At 51.7% G+C, this 18,859-nt stretch overlaps 7 protein-coding genes across 7 annotated transcripts; 4 read left to right on the forward strand and 3 right to left on the reverse strand.

The window, feature by feature from the left end:
* Window positions 1-175: 175 nt before the first annotated feature.
* On the reverse strand, window positions 176-1,707 carry ACET3X_002420 (uncharacterized protein; the record flags this gene model as incomplete). The annotated part of the gene is made up of 3 exons (XM_069449161.1): window positions 176-806; window positions 852-1,363; window positions 1,417-1,707. 3 exons carry the CDS (start codon window positions 1,705-1,707, stop codon window positions 176-178), a joined length of 1,434 nt encoding a protein of 477 aa, XP_069308967.1.
* A 649-nt stretch (window positions 1,708-2,356) lies between these two features.
* On the forward strand, window positions 2,357-4,972 carry ACET3X_002421 (uncharacterized protein). The gene is made up of 4 exons (XM_069449162.1): window positions 2,357-2,633; window positions 2,697-3,018; window positions 3,069-3,297; window positions 3,348-4,972. The coding sequence occupies exons 1-4, from the start codon at window positions 2,562-2,564 to the stop codon at window positions 4,606-4,608; spliced, it is 1,884 nt and encodes a 627-aa protein (XP_069308968.1). The 5' UTR covers window positions 2,357-2,561; the 3' UTR covers window positions 4,609-4,972.
* Window positions 4,973-5,206: 234 nt separating this feature from the next.
* ACET3X_002422 (uncharacterized protein) lies at window positions 5,207-5,973 on the reverse strand (the record flags this gene model as incomplete). The annotated part of the gene is made up of 5 exons (XM_069449163.1): window positions 5,207-5,317; window positions 5,370-5,673; window positions 5,734-5,738; window positions 5,793-5,897; window positions 5,971-5,973. 5 exons carry the CDS (start codon window positions 5,971-5,973, stop codon window positions 5,207-5,209), a joined length of 528 nt encoding a protein of 175 aa, XP_069308969.1.
* A 4,517-nt stretch (window positions 5,974-10,490) lies between these two features.
* ACET3X_002423 (uncharacterized protein) lies at window positions 10,491-12,289 on the forward strand (the record flags this gene model as incomplete). Its single annotated transcript, XM_069449164.1, has 3 exons — window positions 10,491-10,996; window positions 11,045-11,394; window positions 11,454-12,289. The coding sequence occupies 3 exons, from the start codon at window positions 10,491-10,493 to the stop codon at window positions 12,287-12,289; spliced, it is 1,692 nt and encodes a 563-aa protein (XP_069308970.1).
* Window positions 12,290-13,631: 1,342 nt separating this feature from the next.
* ACET3X_002424 (uncharacterized protein) lies at window positions 13,632-15,653 on the forward strand (the record flags this gene model as incomplete). The annotated part of the gene is made up of 2 exons (XM_069449165.1): window positions 13,632-14,739; window positions 14,788-15,653. The coding sequence occupies 2 exons, from the start codon at window positions 13,632-13,634 to the stop codon at window positions 15,651-15,653; spliced, it is 1,974 nt and encodes a 657-aa protein (XP_069308971.1).
* Window positions 15,654-15,780: 127 nt separating this feature from the next.
* On the reverse strand, window positions 15,781-17,790 carry ACET3X_002425 (uncharacterized protein; the record flags this gene model as incomplete). The annotated part of the gene is made up of 1 exon (XM_069449167.1): window positions 15,781-17,790. One exon carries the CDS (start codon window positions 17,788-17,790, stop codon window positions 15,781-15,783), a length of 2,010 nt encoding a protein of 669 aa, XP_069308972.1.
* Window positions 17,791-18,085: 295 nt separating this feature from the next.
* On the forward strand, window positions 18,086-18,484 carry ACET3X_002426 (uncharacterized protein; the record flags this gene model as incomplete). Its single annotated transcript, XM_069449168.1, has 3 exons — window positions 18,086-18,196; window positions 18,254-18,386; window positions 18,438-18,484. The coding sequence occupies 3 exons, from the start codon at window positions 18,086-18,088 to the stop codon at window positions 18,482-18,484; spliced, it is 291 nt and encodes a 96-aa protein (XP_069308973.1).
* Window positions 18,485-18,859: the final 375 nt, after the last annotated feature.

An 18,859-nucleotide genomic window follows, 5' to 3' on the forward strand; every position in this document is an offset into this window, starting at 1 on the left:
GTGTACGTTAGATGATTAAGAGGCGTGATATGAATGGCGGAGAGCCGATGCTTCTATTGATCTTCTACCTTAGACGCGCTGCTTCCGTCGCGGATACAGGGCGCGTGGGGAGGCAGTAAATTGGATAGGTTCCGCAACGGTATATGACCTCATCTGCCATGTGGGGTCTTTGTATTCAAGAGAAGTCCTCTTCCTCGTCCTCTCCTCCCTCGTTTAAACCAAGATAATGTATTACAGCTTCCGTGTCTAGGAGCTTGGCTTTCTGGCTGTCAAGTGTGGATGCAGCACGCTCGAGCATGTCTAGCTCAAGACTTCGAAGTCGCTCCGCAAGTCTCCACGGCATGTCCCGCATGGTACTCTCCCGTCTAGCGCCCTTTGATTCCTTGAGTGCATCGATCTGCGCCTCAACCCGGTTTTGCAGAAGTACCGTGGCACGCAGTTGGAAGATATCCCATGCTGAGTCCTGTTCAAGGAGTTCCCGTAATCTGACCGTGTCGAGTTCTTTCTCATTCCAAAAAGATTGGATTTCTCTCTCGCCGTCCGTTGTCTGTCTGATCTTGAAGTCTAAGCCATCTTCTTCGTTAACTACGACAAGCCATACGAAGTCGCTTTCCCACTCTATGTTGCCGTCCTTCTCAAAGATGCGGAAGCTTGGTGCAACCTTTGAAACATAAATCTTTGCAGGCCTGAGGGGGTCGTCGTCTGGGATATCGAGGTCCAGAAATATGACTTTCGCAGAAGTCATTGTATCCTCGATAAACCCGTACGAAAAGATATTCTCACATGCGCCTTTGTCATCCCCGTACCTGATCTGGTGAGCGAATTTCGTGTAATTAGTTGAGATGACCTACGTGATCGTAACCTCTTCGCCAGGCTCGACATGTTTGCCCTCTCGAAGTAGTAACAACCCATTTCCGTTGCCGTCAGTCTCGTACAAGGCAGCTGTCGCATCTCCCGATGCATGGTTTGCCATATCAACGCAGGGCACCATACAGTCGCCAGTACCTGGAAACTCCAGAGCTCTAGACCGGTACATGGCATCGACACGCATCCAGTCATCGAAGTCCAGCATGCCGTTGTCTTCGTCCCACCAGTATTTTCTACACCAGCTGATTGACTCTGTCGCAGTTCGCAAGTTCTCAAACTCGCGCAGCAGACTATTCAATTTCGCGCTAACAGCGGGTTTGAGCGTGGTTCCAACTAAAAGCTCCCGTTCTTCCTCGGTCCAGAATGTGGGAAGCAGTTCATCTGGAAGAAACTTGATGTATTCCGTGAGAGGATTTAGAACGCCAACTCCCTTTGTCTCAGGGCAGCAAATGGTTGCTTGTAGGAGTAGAAATGTAATTATGGCGCCCCTTGTCGTCTGTACTACGTTAGTGTTGTGGAATTTTCGATTCTTTAAAGGGGCTGTCACACCCTCCCAAAATCCCCAAGCGCATCGAGGAGTTCTCGGAGATGGTGATCTGATTTTGCGATGAGTTCAATGTTCTGGCAAGATATGATCAGCTCCTTTGGCACAACGAGCATAGGCTGAGCGACGCCTCCTTGGAGCTTCTCGTCGGCGATGACGGTTGATCCTCTGTCCTCATAGCCTGGTAGCGGGCCAACTTTGACACCATTGAACTCGACACCATTGAATGCAGCCCATGTAGGCAGGACGTCGATGGGCTCCTTGAGCCATCCCTCTGTTCTACCTCGTCGGATCATTGTACCCTTGAGTTGTTAGGACGAGGCTTCACAACGCACGGCCGCGGCCCACCCCTACTCTGCAACGCACAGGATATGTGGGTCGCCAAGGATATCTCTGAGAGCAGGGCTTCAACTCTGCGGAGTCTGCACGACAACTACTGAGCGTGAACTGCCAGGGTAGCACAAAAGAAATGACAAAGGGTAAGATGGGCGGACGTATGCGGTGAGGCGATCGCGATGGCGACGGGCTCTAGTGCAGGTCGCGCAAATTGTCCGCGATTACTGCAGCAATCAAGATGCAGGCAGCCTCTGGAAGCCCCATGAATTGGACCCTGTGAGGTCATGCAGACACGACGACAGCTGCAGGTTCAAGTCTTGACGATGCTGGTTTCCTAAGAGACGGAATCAGACAGAGTCGTAGCCGGCGGAATAGGAGATGCTGGCAAACGGCAATATGTGTACCAGGTCACGTATCGGCCATGCGTAGGGTAAACAACAGGGAGGGCCTCACCAGTTGCAGTGTTGTTGTGGTGCTTGGACCAGCCGTCTAGAGTTGTTATGATGGCGTTGACGGGCATCCCGAAACCGCGGAGTGGAACTAGCGGGGTGGTCCGTGCCTCTGTAAACAACAACAACATCGAGGATGTGCTTAAACCTCCAACCATCCGCCCGTCACACATCTTTACTGTTATTCCTTACTCCGACCGCAGCAGGACAAGCAGGCGCAGACGGCACCTCCGCGACCAGCTCTCCAACGACAACGCATCTTCCTCTGCTCTGCGCTGCCGACATCGCCGCTTTCGTCCCAAGTCGGCATTCCGTCCTTCCCCCAGCTGTCGTCAACACTTGCGGGTCGCACCTTCCTCTTCCCCATGGCTTCACCACGCGATCGAGTAGCCAAGATGTCTCGCGCATCCACGACCAGCTATGGTCAGGTGATTGAGGTGAGCACCACAACACACCAAAACAAAGCACCTACCGAACACTTTCTGATCGAGATCCCCTAGTACATCCAAGACCGACTCTATCTGGCATCGTACACAAGCCCGCCCGATGCCAACACGCCATTCCCATACCCCAAGCAGAGCCAGTCGCCTTCGAAGCGGTCATCGCGCGCTCAAGTTGGTCCTACTACCACAGGGCCCAAGGCGCCGCCTCCTGTCTACTTCAGCATCGACAAGACGCTTCTGTACAATGCCTTCCACGGCGACTTCGGCCCACTGCACATTGGTCACCTCTACCGCTTCGCCGTGCAGTTGCATGAAGTTTTGGGCGACCCAGCCAACGAGGACCGCGCTGTCGTCTTCTGGAGCAGCGCCGACTCGAGGAGTGAGAGCACTCCACCTACTTCACTCCATTGCACAAATTAACATGCCTAGGTCGCGCAAACGCTGCCTGCATTCTCGCATGCTACATGGTGCTCATCCAGTCATGGCCACCTCATCTTGCTCTGGCGCCCATTGCCCAGATGGACCCGCCTTGCATGCCCTTTCGCGATGCCGGCTACAGCCAGGCTGACTACGTCCTGAACATCCAGGACGTCATCTACGGTGTATGGAAGGCCAAGGAAGAAGGCCTCTGCGGTCTGAAAGACTTCAGCCTCGAGGAGTACGTCTGCGCCGCGCGCTTCTCGTAACAGCACATGCTAACCGTCCTAGATATGAGAAGTTTGAGCGCGTGGACATGGGCGACTTCAACTGGGTCACTCCCAACTTTCTGGCCTTCGCCTCACCCCAACAGCAACCCACACACGAGATCCCAACTTCCTCACCGCTGTACGCGACGCTACCATCCAACATCGCCGAGATCCAGCGATCTGGACTCCCCGGTCCCTTCAAGAACGTCCTCTCGCACTTTTGCGCGCGCAACGTCGGTCTCGTTGTACGATTGAACTCGGAGCTGTACTCCTCTTCGTACTTCACCAAGCTCGGCATCCAGCACTTGAACATGATCTTTGACGACGGCACGTGTCCACCACTGTCGCTCGTGCGCAAGTTCGTCAACCTCGCACACGAGATGATTACGGTGCAGAAGCGCGGTATCGCAGTTCACTGCAAAGCTGGACTGGGACGGACCGGCTGCCTCATTGGAGCGTACCTCATCTACAAGCACGGCTTCACCGCCAACGAGATCATCGCATATATGCGCTTCATGCGCCCGGGCATGGTTGTCGGTCCCCAGCAGCACTGGCTCCACCTCAACCAGGGCACTTTCCGAGAGTGGTGGTTCGAGGACACCATCAAGGCCAAGTACGCGCAGATGATGCCATCAACGCCTACCAAGTCACCGCACAAGCAGCGCCTTGCTAGCAACGGGCAAACCTTCACACCGCCCAACGGATCCTCCAAGCGTGCTGCGCTCGGTGAGATCGAGTCGAACGAGCGAAGCAACTCGGGCCATATTGGAGTATTAGAAGACAACCTACCTGCGCCGACACCGGGACAACCGCGAAAGACTAGCAAGCTCTACGGTAACGGCCGGTCACCACAGCGCATCGACGAGAACGAGCCCTTCACCAAGTCGCATACGGAGGTCAGAGCAGACATCACACGCTTCGATGGTGAGTCGGACGAGGAATTCCATCTCCGCCAGATTGCGCGGCGTACCTCGTCACGCTCCCCTCAGCGTTCGCCGACCCTCAAGGACAAACAGCGCCGCGCTTTCAGCACCACATCTGTCATCCAGACCTCTGTAACACACACCTCTTTCGGCTTCGGTGAAGAGAGCGACCTCGAGAACACGGCACCGGCTGGCATCCGGCCAAAGACACCAAAGGAGAAGAGCGGCAGTGGCAGCATCAACATGGGCAAGATCCGATCGAGCCCTTCGCGACGGAGCACCGATGGCAAATCTGCTGTACGGAAAACCAGTGGTCGTGTTGGGAGCCTAGGCAACGCCATCTCCCGCCCAAAGTCATGAAAAATGTCCCTGGATTTTTAGTTTCTGATCCTCCATCCTCATTCCGGGGGTTTTAGCATGGCGTCATGGGACACGACTTTCATTGTCGCTTCGTTTCTTGTCTCAGTCAATTCTTCGTCGCACAGCATGCCATCAGGCTCGGCGCTACATTTGTCGTCTGCAGGCGGGCGTTTTGGATCACTAGGGAGTGCATAATGGTGTTGGTTCATCGTTGTGGGGTTACTGGGGGTGTATGGTGTGCTAATGTTCCTTCTCTTCTCACTGTCTCATTACCAGATACTGTTGGGCTGCATCTTTGCTTTAGTCTTGTCCCTTTTCGCGGTAATCTGGCTGCGGATATGTTCATGACGTGAATGAGTTGATGACTACTTCTAATTGTCCAAAAAACAATGGCATTCTCTCTTCGAATTCAGTCCGCATTACGTGAGAGTAATCGTGATGTCTGTCTGCATGACTGCCGCTTTCTGCTGAGGATATACCAACAGTGCAATTGGCCTACAGTGTCGACACGCAAAAGTATACAAGAATTCCGGTCGCTCTACAATGTTCAACAACTCATGCTGGTCTTGTGACGATCATTGTCGCTCGTGCTTATACTTCAGAAATCGCACGACCGCGCCAATAACTCGGCCAACTCTTCTAAAGCTTCTTGGTCCTCTGCATCGAAGCCATTGAGTTCCGCACAATCTATGTCAATAATTGCCACAACCTGCGATTGCGTCAGCATACCAACCCTCCAAGATCAAAGAGTTACCACATACCCTCCCGGCTTGTACAATTGGAACAACAATTTCACTCCGACTCGCCCCATCACACGCAATGTGTCCTGGGAATTTCTCGACATCTTCCACTAACTGCGTCTTTGCCTCTTTTGCTGCAGTTCCGCACACCCCACGACCGAAGTTGATGACCTGACATGCTACTTGTCCCTGGAATGGGCCCAGCAGGAGTTGTGCCGAATTTGTAGGCGATGTGAAGTAGAAGCCCGCCCAGTTAACTGCAGAGGATGGAGAAGGCAAAGAGTGATATGCGTGCCACAGGAGTGATGCTGTGTTTGAGAAATTACTGTTTCATGATATATTAGAGATGCTGCAGTAAGGCTGTTGGAGAAAAACATGAACGCACCAAACCTGGACAATATTAGCATCGAGGCCCTATTTTCTCTTACAACTGATACAACTCACCCAATTCCTTTGCCCATCAAACAACGCTCTCGCTTGTTCAAGCACTTGTGCATAAACCTCCTTCTTACTCATTCCATCGGCGAAATTTGATGAATCGGCGTGCACCTAATACCACTCCCAAATCAGCCACCATCCCAACGCTCTTAGCCTAGACTAGACGAGAGCTTCCTCTGCGTACCATGGCTGTTGATGTTGTGTTTTTTGTTTTCTTTTGTTTCGGTCTCACAATTCTTTCTCGGGCAGCTTTTGCTTGTGTGTCACGGAGACAGGGGTAGTTGCTGCAATGGGCGGTCGCCGATGCTTGCCGGAGATCAACGATCCAAAGTACCCAGGTAGTGAATTCGCACAAAGAATTCCAAGATTATGACGACTTCTATACCCCACGATGATATCGTTGTTTTGTAAGCGAGCGGTACTCTGGATGTGAAACGGGGACTAGTATTACATGACTGGCTCTGCTACCGGGCCACAAGGGGCTTAGGTTGCCAAAAATTGCGATCGCGTCATTGCTGTCTAATCTTATCAAGCCGTGTGCAACGCTATATGTTGTCGTGGCCATCGCGCAAACACAGTGACAGACGTCCTTGGAATCGGCCGGGTTACAGCCTTGCATTGGAGCGCATCAGTACTTCAGATTAAGATACAGAAAAACTCGTTTCGGCTTTGCTTGAAATTCTCGGCCCAACCTTGGAAAAGATACCCACTACCGTCCTCCACTCCGTCTGCAAAGATTTCATAATTGCCAGCGAAGCAACCATCCACATCTATCGCATGGAGGCTTTACAGCACCAGACGCCAGGCTTCCAAGTTTACTCAAAGCTTAGGTTGCGGTCTCACAGGTATATAATTCTTTTCAACCACAAATAAGCTTCATGGCAACTGGCCGGTTGGCGCAATGGTAGCGCGTGCGCCTCCTAAGCGCAAGGTTGCGAGTTCGAGTCTCGTGCTGGTCGAGATGATTAGATGGAGTCTGCTACTGTGTGTAGTAGACTACAAGTAGTTTTTGGCGGGTTGGGCTTGAGATACTCTTTTTTGGTCCACACCGCGAAGGCAACTTCAGGCGCTATTGTGTGAAAACAACAACCCAGAAACATCAAGGATACCCCCCAAGGTAGGCATGGTGTACTTATTTTGTGCATAGGAAGGAGCCGGTGTACCATCTAAGGAGAGAGCTTCCCCCCTAAGACACCCACAGAGTTCTAGATTGTTAGGCTGCTAAGGTAGATAATGTACTTGCATACCCCCGACGCCAGGATAAGACAACTCTTCTACTTCCTAATATGAGCTTGTTCTAAACGAATTGTGATAGATAACAGACCTAGGTAGGCAGAAGAACACTTTGTTATCTGAGTCCGATCAATGATAGAAGAGAACCTTGGAACCTTGGAAGGCATTGAGACTACTAGATAGTTCTCTGATTTACAATGAGACCTTGAGCCCATACACAACTGCCCTTTTTCAAGCCCATACTTCTTCATCAGATGTGCATCCCACTCACTACATGGTTCTCGTCATCTCTCTTTCTACTAGTGTCTTTGCCTTCGAGCAAGGGATGAAAGACTACATACTCCTATCTCCGGCGCCGACTCATTATTCCGATATATCCCCTTTCAGAATACCAAGATAACGTCTCATCATCTCATTTGTCATTTCGGATCTCATTTCATCTGTCTTTCCGGCTCTTAATTTCCAAGATTATGTACATGTGGATGTGTTGAATAGCTGTCGAGTACATTGAGTCGTTGTGCGGGTATATGACAAGGATATCGAAGCAAACATCGCAAAATGCGAGCAGTTGGTCGTTCTTTCGAAACATGCCCATGCTGCCGCATACGACAGGACGTAGTCCGGTTGAACCAGCTGTAAAACCAGGCAGGTGGCGTGTGCATCACCTTTTCCTCGCTATAATATTCCACATGGGCGGTTATCGCATTGACAGTACTGGCAATTGTTGTTCAAATCACAATTTCTAGCTCGTTGGAGATAATCTTGTAGCTGTGAAGCAACCTTGGAACCTTGCCAGTAGATTGGGTCGGCCGTTCCTTAGGACTCCATGGAATGCTGGGTGAGATTTTGTCGTAGATACGCAAGAATCGGTTGCGGAGAGCTTCATTCAAGGTCAAAAGTCTACCACAGTATTTTCCGTGGCGGCCCATGGAGCTTCAGATGCATGTTTGTCGATGTTCATGCAGGACCTAGGTACTCGCCCCACTTTTTAGTGTCACGTGCGAACCTGTTGATCAGGCTCGCGCTCAACCCAGCGCTACCTACCAACCACTCATTGTCGCGCCACAACGATGCCGTCTTCGGAATACACAGCGGCCAGTGGCGGCGCCCTGAAACTCAAAGGCGGCGGCGGCGTCGACAAAAAGAAGAAGAAGAAGAAGCCAAAGACCACCGAATCTACAAAAACCACTGAGCACACACCCATCGACGTCGCGAAACGATCAACTATCGACGATGACGCGCGCAACTCACCTTCGGGCACAGCCGACCGTTCAATGTCGCCCGAGACTGCAGAGAGATCGATACGAGAGGCCGGCGGTAGACAGAAGACGGAAGCTGAAAGGCGACACGACGAGATGCGAAGGAAGAGGCTGGAAGAGAGATTGAAGAAGGAAGGAGTGAAGACACACAAGGAGAAGGTGGAGGAACTCAACAAGTATCTGAGTGGACTAAGCGAACATCACGACATGCCCAAAATCGGACCTGGCTAAGACGCCCTCGGGTTGGGTACATGGGGCAATATGTCGTCTATCTGTAATAGCTTGTCGAGCGCACCTCCACGACCACCACGACGCCGTAATGCTCGGGTTCGGATAGCAAATCGCGTCGAAGAAACGTCAAACCTTTGTCTTGCGTATGTGCATACCGAATGGGAAAACGCTTGCGAATTGGTAATGCAATATGGAATTATGCTCATGACAATGGATGCATCTTTGGTCGGGGATCTATAAGATTGTGTGTATCCATTCGACGATGCGACAAGCCCAGAGTCTGATACTTGACTAGGTCAACCCCCCACGCAAGCTCCATTTCGCAGACTTGAACTTTTGCACATATCACGCCGCAAAGGCCGAAGTTTTCTTCTATCCTTGATAAGGTCGGCCCGTTGGTCTTGCGTCAATGCGCCTAGTGCAGTGGCTTCTTGGGTTGTCTAGTCAAGCTCCCAGTAGCTTCAACGAGGCGTATGCTTACCGCGTCTATGCGCCTGACATTTTCTAGAACAACGCTCCATTGGATGTCGTGACCAACATCTAGCCTTATCAGTGCACAAAGCCCGACAAAGATACAACCCTTACGCTCGCGAGATGGATCACATGTGCAAGTATCACGCCTTGGAATACACGCACCTGCCCGAAAGATCACCTAGGATGATGCTCGGGTCATCACATAGCACTTCGGTCTTTGTGCCTCCAGCATCTTCCACTTGATTGGTTGGGTGCCAGTCTTGTGCCACCGACTGAGAACAATATACGAGTCGCCACTGTCGTTTGCAGACTCTCGAATCCAACCAAAACCCTGCAGCGCGATCCAGCGATTCAGCTCGCAAATTAGATTGCGTAGATTACCTGTGAAATAACTCCATCAGTGCGGAAAGTAATGGGGGACTGTTGCTCTAATTGCCCGCCTGTCTCGCCACCGACCGAAGAGGCACCGGAGGGCACGCATCGCGAAAGTCGTTGCCAGCTGGGCCGTCTCGACTCAATCCTCCTACCAGAGTTTGGATGCATTGTGCGTTCCAGGAGGTGTGGCGATACCACCCTGGTACCCGCGCGCGCTAGAAGGCATTCTAGAAGTGCGTCCAACTCGGACAGCACCCGTCGCGTCATCCCTGGCAAGCCCACGATAGTGGAATCTGCTGTGATGGGTTATGATGGATTGCAGCTTGGATCCACCTGCCGAGAAATGCTTAGCGCGTGCCAGGACTCCGCGATAGCTGCTTACTCCAACGCTATTGAGGCTTGTCTCAATGCCAAATCGCACCTTAAGCGAGCTGGAACGCCTGACGCCCCATACCATGGTCGCGTGCTGTGCGAGGTCTCTCAGGCAAACTAAACGTGTGCCTTTGACAAATGTTGTACAACAGGTACCTGCCAGGGTTTGACAGCGCTGGTGAATAGGACACCGTACGGGAAACCGCAAGTAGACATGTTGCACAAGAAGCTGTGCCCCTCGTTGAGCAGACAAGGCTTGTATTGAAGCTTGTCACCCAAGCGTCTACCCCAGCACTGTGGTGCCATCCTTATCACCCTCCGGATGAGGTTTAGGTAGTTGATGGCGGTACAGCATGTTTGCTCGGCAACACTGCCTGCCAAGAAGTTCGTCTCATGTGCTCCCAATCACACCTTTCATCAGTAGGGTTTCCGGAGCTGCGCCGCGACTAGCCTGCAGACTGATAGTCGTCGCTGTGGTCCAGCCCATGCTCTTCTTTTGTGTGTGGTACCTGGGTGCTGGGACAGGTATGCCGCAGAGTCGAGAGGCGGATGTCGCAGGCGCGTAGGTATAAAGATCGTTCTCTCAACCCCATTGTCCTGGCTTGCAGGGCTATCAATTCTCGCGCCTCTACCCTTGTTGTGCTCCTTTGGGCTCATTATCCCTGATAGACTCAGGCTCAATCCTCTCCTTTCTTGGGCACACCTCCTTGGTGCTTCCATCCGCCTTTAGCCCTATAACGGTCGCAACAGCACACTTGAAATGTCTGTCAACGACTACGAGAAACAGCAATATGCTGTCGCCGGCGAGACGCCCTCTGACCATGCTGTTGGAGACGTCACCGACCACAAAGGCAACGCCATCAATGAGGCTGCAGGTGTGTACGGCTCGGTCCAGAAAGCCGAGGACTATGGCTACGTTCAGAGGGGCCTCAAGTCGCGTCACATCCAGTTCATCGCGCTCGGAGGTACTATCGGTACCGGTCTGTTCCTCGGTATCGGAAAAGCTTTCGCCAATGCTGGTCCTGTTTCTGTTCTCCTTGGTTACGCCATTACAGGTGTCGCTATCTTTGGCATGATGCAATGCCTTGGTGAGATGGCCACTTGGCTTCCTCTACCAGGTGCTATTCCCCAGTACTCCGCCCGATATGCGGATCCTGCTCTTGGTTTTGCCGTCGGTTGGAACAACTGGTACAACAGCTCTATCACGCTCTGCGCTGAGATCTCTGCTGCTGCTTTACTTATCAATTTCTGGGACCAAGATGAAAAGTACGTACCAACACTACGCGAATGCAACAATAACTAACATGCCACTAGGTATAACCCTGCCATATGGATCTCCATCATCATCGTCATCATCGTCTTCCTGAACATCTTCGCTGTTTCGATCTACGGAGAAGCTGAATTCATATTCGCGTCCATTAAAATTATAACGATACTGGGACTGCTCATTGCTGGTCTGGTCATTATGCTCGGTGGAGGTCCAGACCATGATCGGCGAGGATTCCGCTACTGGAAAGAAGGCGCTATGAAGGAGTACGTTGGTACTGGTAGTACTGGTCGCTTCACCGGTCTCTGGTCTACGCTTGTCAACGCCGCGTTCTCTTACGGTGGTGTTGAGATGGTTGCAGTCGCTGCTGGTGAGGCCGCCAACCCCCGCAAGAACAGTAAGCAATGCCCCTGTATCAAACACGTACGACAGCCACTGACCTTGTACGCCCCTTAGTTCCCAAGGCTGTTAGACGTGTCTTCTGGCGAATCCTGTTCTTCTATGTTCTAGGATCATTCATCATCGGTACTACCATTAGCTCGAACGATCCTCAACTCACCGACGACAATGCCAAAGGTGCCCAGTCATCGCCTTGGGTCATCGCGATGAAGAACGCTGGTATTCCGGTTCTTCCTCATATCGTCAACGCTGTTATCTTGACTTCCGCTACATCATCTGGCAATGCTTTCCTGTACTCCGGATCGCGTTATCTCTTCAGTATTGCTCAGAACGGCCAGGCTCCCCAGTTTCTTCTCAAGTGCAACAAGAAGGGTGTACCTGTGTACGCTGTCGGAATTACGGCCTCCATCTCCCTACTCACATACATGAGTGTCAGCGCTGGTGCCAACAAGGTGTTCGGGTGGTTCCAGAACTTGACCACAATCGCGTCGCTTTTCACCTGGTGCACCATCACGTACACATACACTCGGTTCCGCAAAGCATGCGATGCTCAAAACGTGGACCGCAGCACCATGGTCTTCAAGAGCAAAGGGCAACCTTACGTCGCCTGGGCTGCCTTTACCTACTTTGCTCTTATCATCCTCTTCAATGGCTTCAAGGTTTTCACCACTACGCCTTGGGGGCCCGATGAATTGACCAGCTTCTTCACAGCCTACATTGGTGTTGCGATCTTCGGTCTCTTGTTCGCGTTCTGGAAGGTCTTTAAACGAACCAAGATGGTCAACCCAGCGGAGGCGGATATCTGGAGCGGTAAGGCGGCACTTGATGCGGAGGTTTGGCCTGAGCAGATCCCGCGTAACGCGCTCGAGAAATTCTGGTTCTGGTTATGTTAGTTGGCGATATGGGTAGAGGTCTATGCTTAGAGGGAGGGTGTCTGCAGTAACGAACACTGCGTGACACATTGGACACATCGTGTGGATAATCTCAAAGAGTTTTAAAGTGACAGAAGATCCAGCTGCAAATGGCACTCAACCCCAGCATGGTGATATAAAGTCTCGTACTTCCAGTTGCGCTAGTCACGCCCTACTGTCACAGAAGGTTTTCCCTCGGGAAAGCATGCAAGCCACGCAGGCGCGATACTCTCCATGAGCCCGTCAGCCCTAATCAACGTAACGCTCGCCGTGACTCCAATGAAACGTCCTTACTATGATGGGCACACTGATAACACATTAGCATGTATAGCGGTCCTAGCGCAGTAATTCCGTTTTATCACTTTGCTTCTTTTGGGCCTCAATACGAGTCGCGCATGTGAGGAGTACGGGGGTGCCTGACGCGTACGTACTCCTGACTATTTTTCCGAGTCCGTGAATGACCAAGACGCTTGAGTACATGGCGGCAAGTTGCAGGCGAGGCCAGTATCTGGTTCCATCACCTAAAGGATGCGCGTCGACTTTCCGAGTCTAAGAAAACAGTTTCGAATCTTGAGATGAACGCTTAACGAGGTCGTTCGTGTGTTGCGCCTAGCGGGTTAATGTTTTGCCACGGGGTTTGCCGCTAGACCCACATCCCTCCCCAATTAGTAATGCTGCGCGTCAGTCCCTGTCAGACCGGCGACCTTCCATCAACGGCTTCCAAGGCATCAACGTTCGTCATTCAACGCCCTTGCTAACTTCAGCGCGTCAATCAGTCTAGCAGCTAAGCAAATTGTCGCTCAAGATCCGGGATCATCACACGTTGTCGCACAATCCCTATACAAGATCTCAATCTTCCACCGGCTATCGTATGCGCTAGTCGATCTGCAAGTGATTGCGAACATGGAGTTGCGCAGTTAGCGAGAGCGAATCAGACACATTATGCGTGAGCATCTACGAGATTCATAATCGAACGAGTACACCATCCCACAACAAGCGGCAACTTTGCCGACACATACGCGGAAGCAGGATGACGAGCCGAGGAGACGATGGCAAGTCGCAGAATCCCTGGACAATGACGAACCAACTCGTCAATAGCCCAGACTCGGAGCCCAAAAAGCCTCAAGATCAACCACTAAATCGCGCCTGCGAATCTTGTCGCATCTCCAAGGTCCGATGTCTTGTGAATCCGGATGCAAGCTCTGCGCAGTGCCAGCGATGCGCGAAGGCGAATAGAACATGTGTTTTTGCGCCGCCAGCTAAGAGAAGACAGCGAAAGAGAACAGATGTGCGAGTTACAGAGTTGGAAAGGGAGATACAGCAGATGCGCAGCCTTTTGAAAACCAACACACGATCGTCCAACGATGTCAGCGAGCAAGAATCAGGAGACGATGAATCAGACGACCAAGGGCATGCAGGAGGAAAGGAGACGTCCCCTAGAGTACCGAGTCGTCTGAGTAGTATAACAGCGACATCGAACCTTACAGCACCCATCAGCAAGCCACTCAAGGCCGACCCCGTCGTCACTGGCGCCCTTACAAACTTCCTGGGGTCTTCTGACAATGATATCATAGACCGTGGTGTCATCTCAGAAGACATGGCTCGGGAGCTCTTGAGCATATGGCGCACTGAGCTCGTCGCTGCATGCCCCGGTATCACGATTCCTAAGCATTGGGACGTTTTCGATCTACGAGCGAACAAGCCTGCACTCTTCCATGCGATCATGGCAGCAGCAGCCCACTCCAAAGGCTCTGCTTTGTCAGACAGGCTGCATGAAGAAACCGTCCTTCTCTACGCACGATCCGCATTCATCCAAGGCGAGAAATCAGTTCAGGCTATACAAGCGCTTATCGTCACCGTCACATACTATTCACCTTCAAAGACACCAGGACAGCTACAAATCTATCAGTGGGTTAACATGGCCGCATCGATGGCTTTGGAACTAGGCTTAACTTCAAAACCGAGGACGCACGAGCAACTACCCAAGCGTGCAATCCGATCACTTCAGAAGATATCTTCACCGGAGGAATTACTTGAACACTGTCGTACTATCCTGCTGCTCTACATCATCAGTGCAGGCTTCTCAATGAGACTAAAACGACCCAACATACTACTTTTCAACAGTTGGATGGAAGAATGCTTCAACATTCTGGAAAAGTCGAAGCTCTTGGATGACAAGAGGATAGTTGCGTGGTTGAAGCTTCAGCGGATAGCTGATGAGGCGAACACTGCCTTCGGGTTCGATGATGCAAGTACCAGTTTCAGTCTTTCGGAACTACGCATGCAAGTCATATTGCGTATTTTCGATCGGCGAATGCAAGACTGGAGAAAATCTATTCCTGATGACGTGATGACGTTGAACCTCCAGCTGGAGTACTATGCAGACATGTTGTCCATGTGGGAGTTTGGGATGGATGGAGGTCGCTACGATGGTAAGTCCACTTTGGTAGATTGCATGCAGCCTAGCTAATATCGCTCAGCCATCGAGTTTCGGAATCGCCACATCACTTTACCCGCGCTGGATGACGACTGTGTACAACCCGAGTCCCTCCTCTCGCGGTCAGCATTACAGATCAACGCGACGACAAAATGCATGAGCGCAGCGTACACCATACTAGACTTCTTCATTGCTGTTCCTATCGACAAACTGCGAAAGTCGCCCAATGCCCTATACGTCCGTGCCGTCTATTCTCTGGTAACTCTGATGAAAGCCGAATATGCAGTCGGGACAGACGCCGAGATGGGCGAACTTCTCGAAAGCCAGAGTCTCAGAGTGAGCTTCTACCTTGACACAGTACTGGAAAAGACGAACGAGGCTGGGGGGCCGCAAGAGTGCAGGGTCAGAGTCCCGAGCCATTGGAACTTTTTGCTCCACGAGAAACTGAAGAGATGGTGGGATGAGTACCAAGAGTGGAGGAAAGAGGGGAGACATTTGAAGAGGAGAAAGACAGGCAATGGTGAGGATAGTAATATTGCGACAGGGAATCAGACGCCGACGTTTGCGGAACCGACCTCGCAGGTTGCGGCATCCGTTATAGATCCGTCACAGGTTGCTGCACAACACCAAGCACACCCAACAGCTATATCAAATTTTTCTTTGGGCAACGCTTATCCCACGCCGGCATCATGGTCTGCGAACGAACTAGGCCTTGACCCAGGTACACAAGCTCAGGCTATGAACGATCAAACACCCTACTCAACCGACATGGGTGACTTCTCAGCGGCGTTTCAGAACGGAGATTTGTATTTGTGGAACGATATGACGGCAGACAATTTTGGTGGTTGGGTTCCACAGGGTGGATCCTATGGTCATGCGGGATTTGGAGGTATGAACAGTGGGGTTTGACTTTTCAAAGGCAGAGTGTATCTCATCTTGGTTATTAGCATGAATACTGAGCATCGTATCGTGAACATGGCCAAACTTGTGAATGACTGTTCGGAAACATCATCCGTCACACGGATAAAACCACTATCTACATTTTCTTCAGCCCGCCCTCTACCCACTCGACTACCTTTTCGAGCAACCCAACATCAGCCTTGGCCTGTTCCAGCGCCTCTTCTCCTTCAACTACAAGTGCCCCGCCACCCGATTTCAACTCCTTCTGAAACCGCGCAGCTGTCTGCTTCAGCACGTCCAAATAGTGTGACTGGATACTGTGCTTGTCATTCAATTCCTTGATACCAAGAGTGTCATGCAAATGTTTCGCTTGCAACAGAAGGTAGTAGAAGTTGAGCGCTGCGACGTAGAAACCGAGTTCTTGACGAAATTGCATCCACGAGTCTTCTAGGCTTGAGTTGCTGGCATATTGCTTTGTAAGGTCTGGCCATAAGAATGGCGCGACAGTGGATAGCGCGACAGGTGTGGCGAAAATGTTCGTGTCTTCGTGGTCATCATCTGCTGACTGTGGACGTGGAGCGTTTGCTTCGAGAGTCTCGCCCTTCAACCATGACACCGCGCTTGCTTTGAGGTTCTCGTACGGACAGTGTTCCAATGTGTCCCGGATGAAAGTTAGGCGAACCAGATCATGAGGATGCGAGCGCAGAACAGTAGTAGTGAGGTAGTGTGCATGGCCACGTAAGCTGGGCGACGGCGAGTTTGCAGAGATGAGTGATACCGTCTGTAGGTATTGGGCAAATGACTCGTCATCTTTTGGCTCGCCAATGTTATCATGCTGAAGCGCTATGAGGCCGAATGTAAGAACTGTATCAAGTAGTGCCTCGGGTTCCATGCCGACAGTTTGCTGGCCGAGAGTGCCGATAAAGTTACTGAGGATGGTGGCGTGTCCGGGGAAGATGTCAATCGATAAAGACTGATCTTGTTTGGCTGATGCATATAGTTCTTGTTTTACGCTTTGTGCGGCAACAAGGATCAAGGCTCCTGTACGTGAAAGTGGTATGTCGGCGGCTGCAGCTGGTGGCTCATCCTCTGTCCCTGGAATTCCTCTCTTCTCATCCTCCGTGTCCATCACAGTCCGCAGCAGCTCCTCGTACTTCAGTCCAAGATCCTGGCTCAAGGCTACAATTTGACCAAGAATTGCGACTCTGGAGGTCAGGTCCTCATCGTCTGCGAATCGATCTGCGTACTTTTGGTAGTTGGGCTTATCCGGTATCCGCTGGGGTTCGTATCGCTCCATTAGTCTGCTTGCCCATGCCAGACCTGGAACGTCATCATCCGATGTCAATGACAAAATATACTCCTCTAGGATATGCGTAAGAAACGACTGGAGCAGGCGGTTGACAAGTTCATTCTCCTCGCTGGTTGGCGCGTCGCTCTGCGCCTCCGGATCTGGCTCCGATTGATTTGTGTTCACACGTAGCAGGTTCCCGCTACTCCGTCTTGAGGGCAGATGCGGCCTCTTAGTGCCGGAAAGTGTCTTGACGAATTTGACAGCGGATAGGGTAAGGTCTTCAATGTGCGTGTTTGCCCTGTTGTACGCGAGTAGTGCGGCCTGGAGGCTAGTGGAGAGGAATCGGCTTGGAAACTTGGTCTTGACCCTTCGGTGTAACGTTGCTAGTATAGTCAAGAGTACTTCAAACTTTAGCACTGGAAGCAGTGGCACCACGGCTGGTTGAAAGGCTGGACTTGTGCTCGACTCGCCCATTCCGACCTCTGCCGCTTTGGTGCGTTCGCTCGCTTCTGCATCGTCCTCTTCGTCGTCCGTGTGGCTGTGTGGCTCGTCAAACTCCAGAAGCCGCAGTGCTTCTGTCACCTTCAAAACACACTCTCTAGGGTTGCCCTTTGCGGCGATATCTTGCAAACAGTCTTCCGAGAGCGGCAACAGCGGCAGGAGTAAATGGATCAGATCCCAGCCAATAGTCGCAGTGAGCTCGGCATCTTGGAGAACTTGATGTAGAATAGGCAGATTCTCCTCGGTCAAGTTGTATTCAATAATAGTAAGGTAGGTGATGGGATCGGTGACTGGCGGGCGTGAGGCCAAAAGTGGATGTTCGTCCTTTTGGACAGGAACTTGGACGTCGGCCATGACTCGTTAGTTTGGTAGTACGTTCGACTCGTGTGTATTAACCTGCCCAGCAAACTTGGAGCGAACAGATTGGTGTTGAGGGCTAGAGCGGCGGAAACTGCGGTGTTGAGGACAACCCAGAAATGTTGGATGGGGTTGGGCTGGGCCCTGACGCAATGCCTACCAGCCCACCACCACTAGATTCGCGTGCACGCTAGTCCCCGCTTCTGCCAAGACGATCGCTCTTGCCAAAGTTCACTGGAGAGGCGCTCGTAGCTTCGACACGACGAATCGCTTCCACAACACACTGCCCGATATGGACGAAAAAGAAGAGACCAACGAACCCCTCGACCTTGTGCGCCTCTGCATTGACGAAGTTGTCATTGTAAAACTACGCGGCGACCGCGAGCTAAAGGGCAGACTACATGTAAGGCGCGAAGCTGTAGCTCGTACACCCAGACCGCCAAATTGACAAAGTGTGCAGGCATACGACTCGCATTGTAACCTTGTTCTCGGAGACGTGGAAGAAACTATATATATTGCAGAGGAAGAGGATGACGACCAGGAGCCCCGCGTGCGGACGGTCAAGAAGCAGAGCGAGATGCTGTTCGTCAGAGGTAGGACATGTACATTGCGTCTGTAATTGAATCGAGCTGACGGCAAACAAGGCGACTCAGTAGTCTTGATCGCACCGGCTGAAGGAGCATCGCAATGATCAGTAAACCACATTTTCTCGTACAAACAGAAACCGGCATAAGCAAGGGCGTAATTGGCTGGTAGGGAGCTGGAAAAGCGACAGCGGGATGGGAATGATGCAGTCACGTTTGAGATACCCGAATGGTAAGCTGCAGGGCGCATTCGCTGAGGAAGACTCAAGGATGGAGGATAGCAGGATGTGGATGTGGAACTATCAAGACATTCAGCGCAGGCTTTGACACATCCTCTGAAGCTCTCTCAAGCCCAGTTGAAGAGGCGCCCGCCAAACAAATACAATCATCAAGATCAACGACGGATCACAAGTCCTAAACCTTGTATTTGTTCACTGCAGGGTTCTCAGACACTCATCACTTAGACGCTGTCTGAAGATGCA

Source organism: Alternaria dauci, chromosome 2 (genome assembly GCF_042100115.1).
Source record: "Alternaria dauci strain A2016 chromosome 2, whole genome shotgun sequence".
In the NCBI taxonomy this organism is placed as follows: Eukaryota; Fungi; Ascomycota; class Dothideomycetes; order Pleosporales; family Pleosporaceae; genus Alternaria; species Alternaria dauci.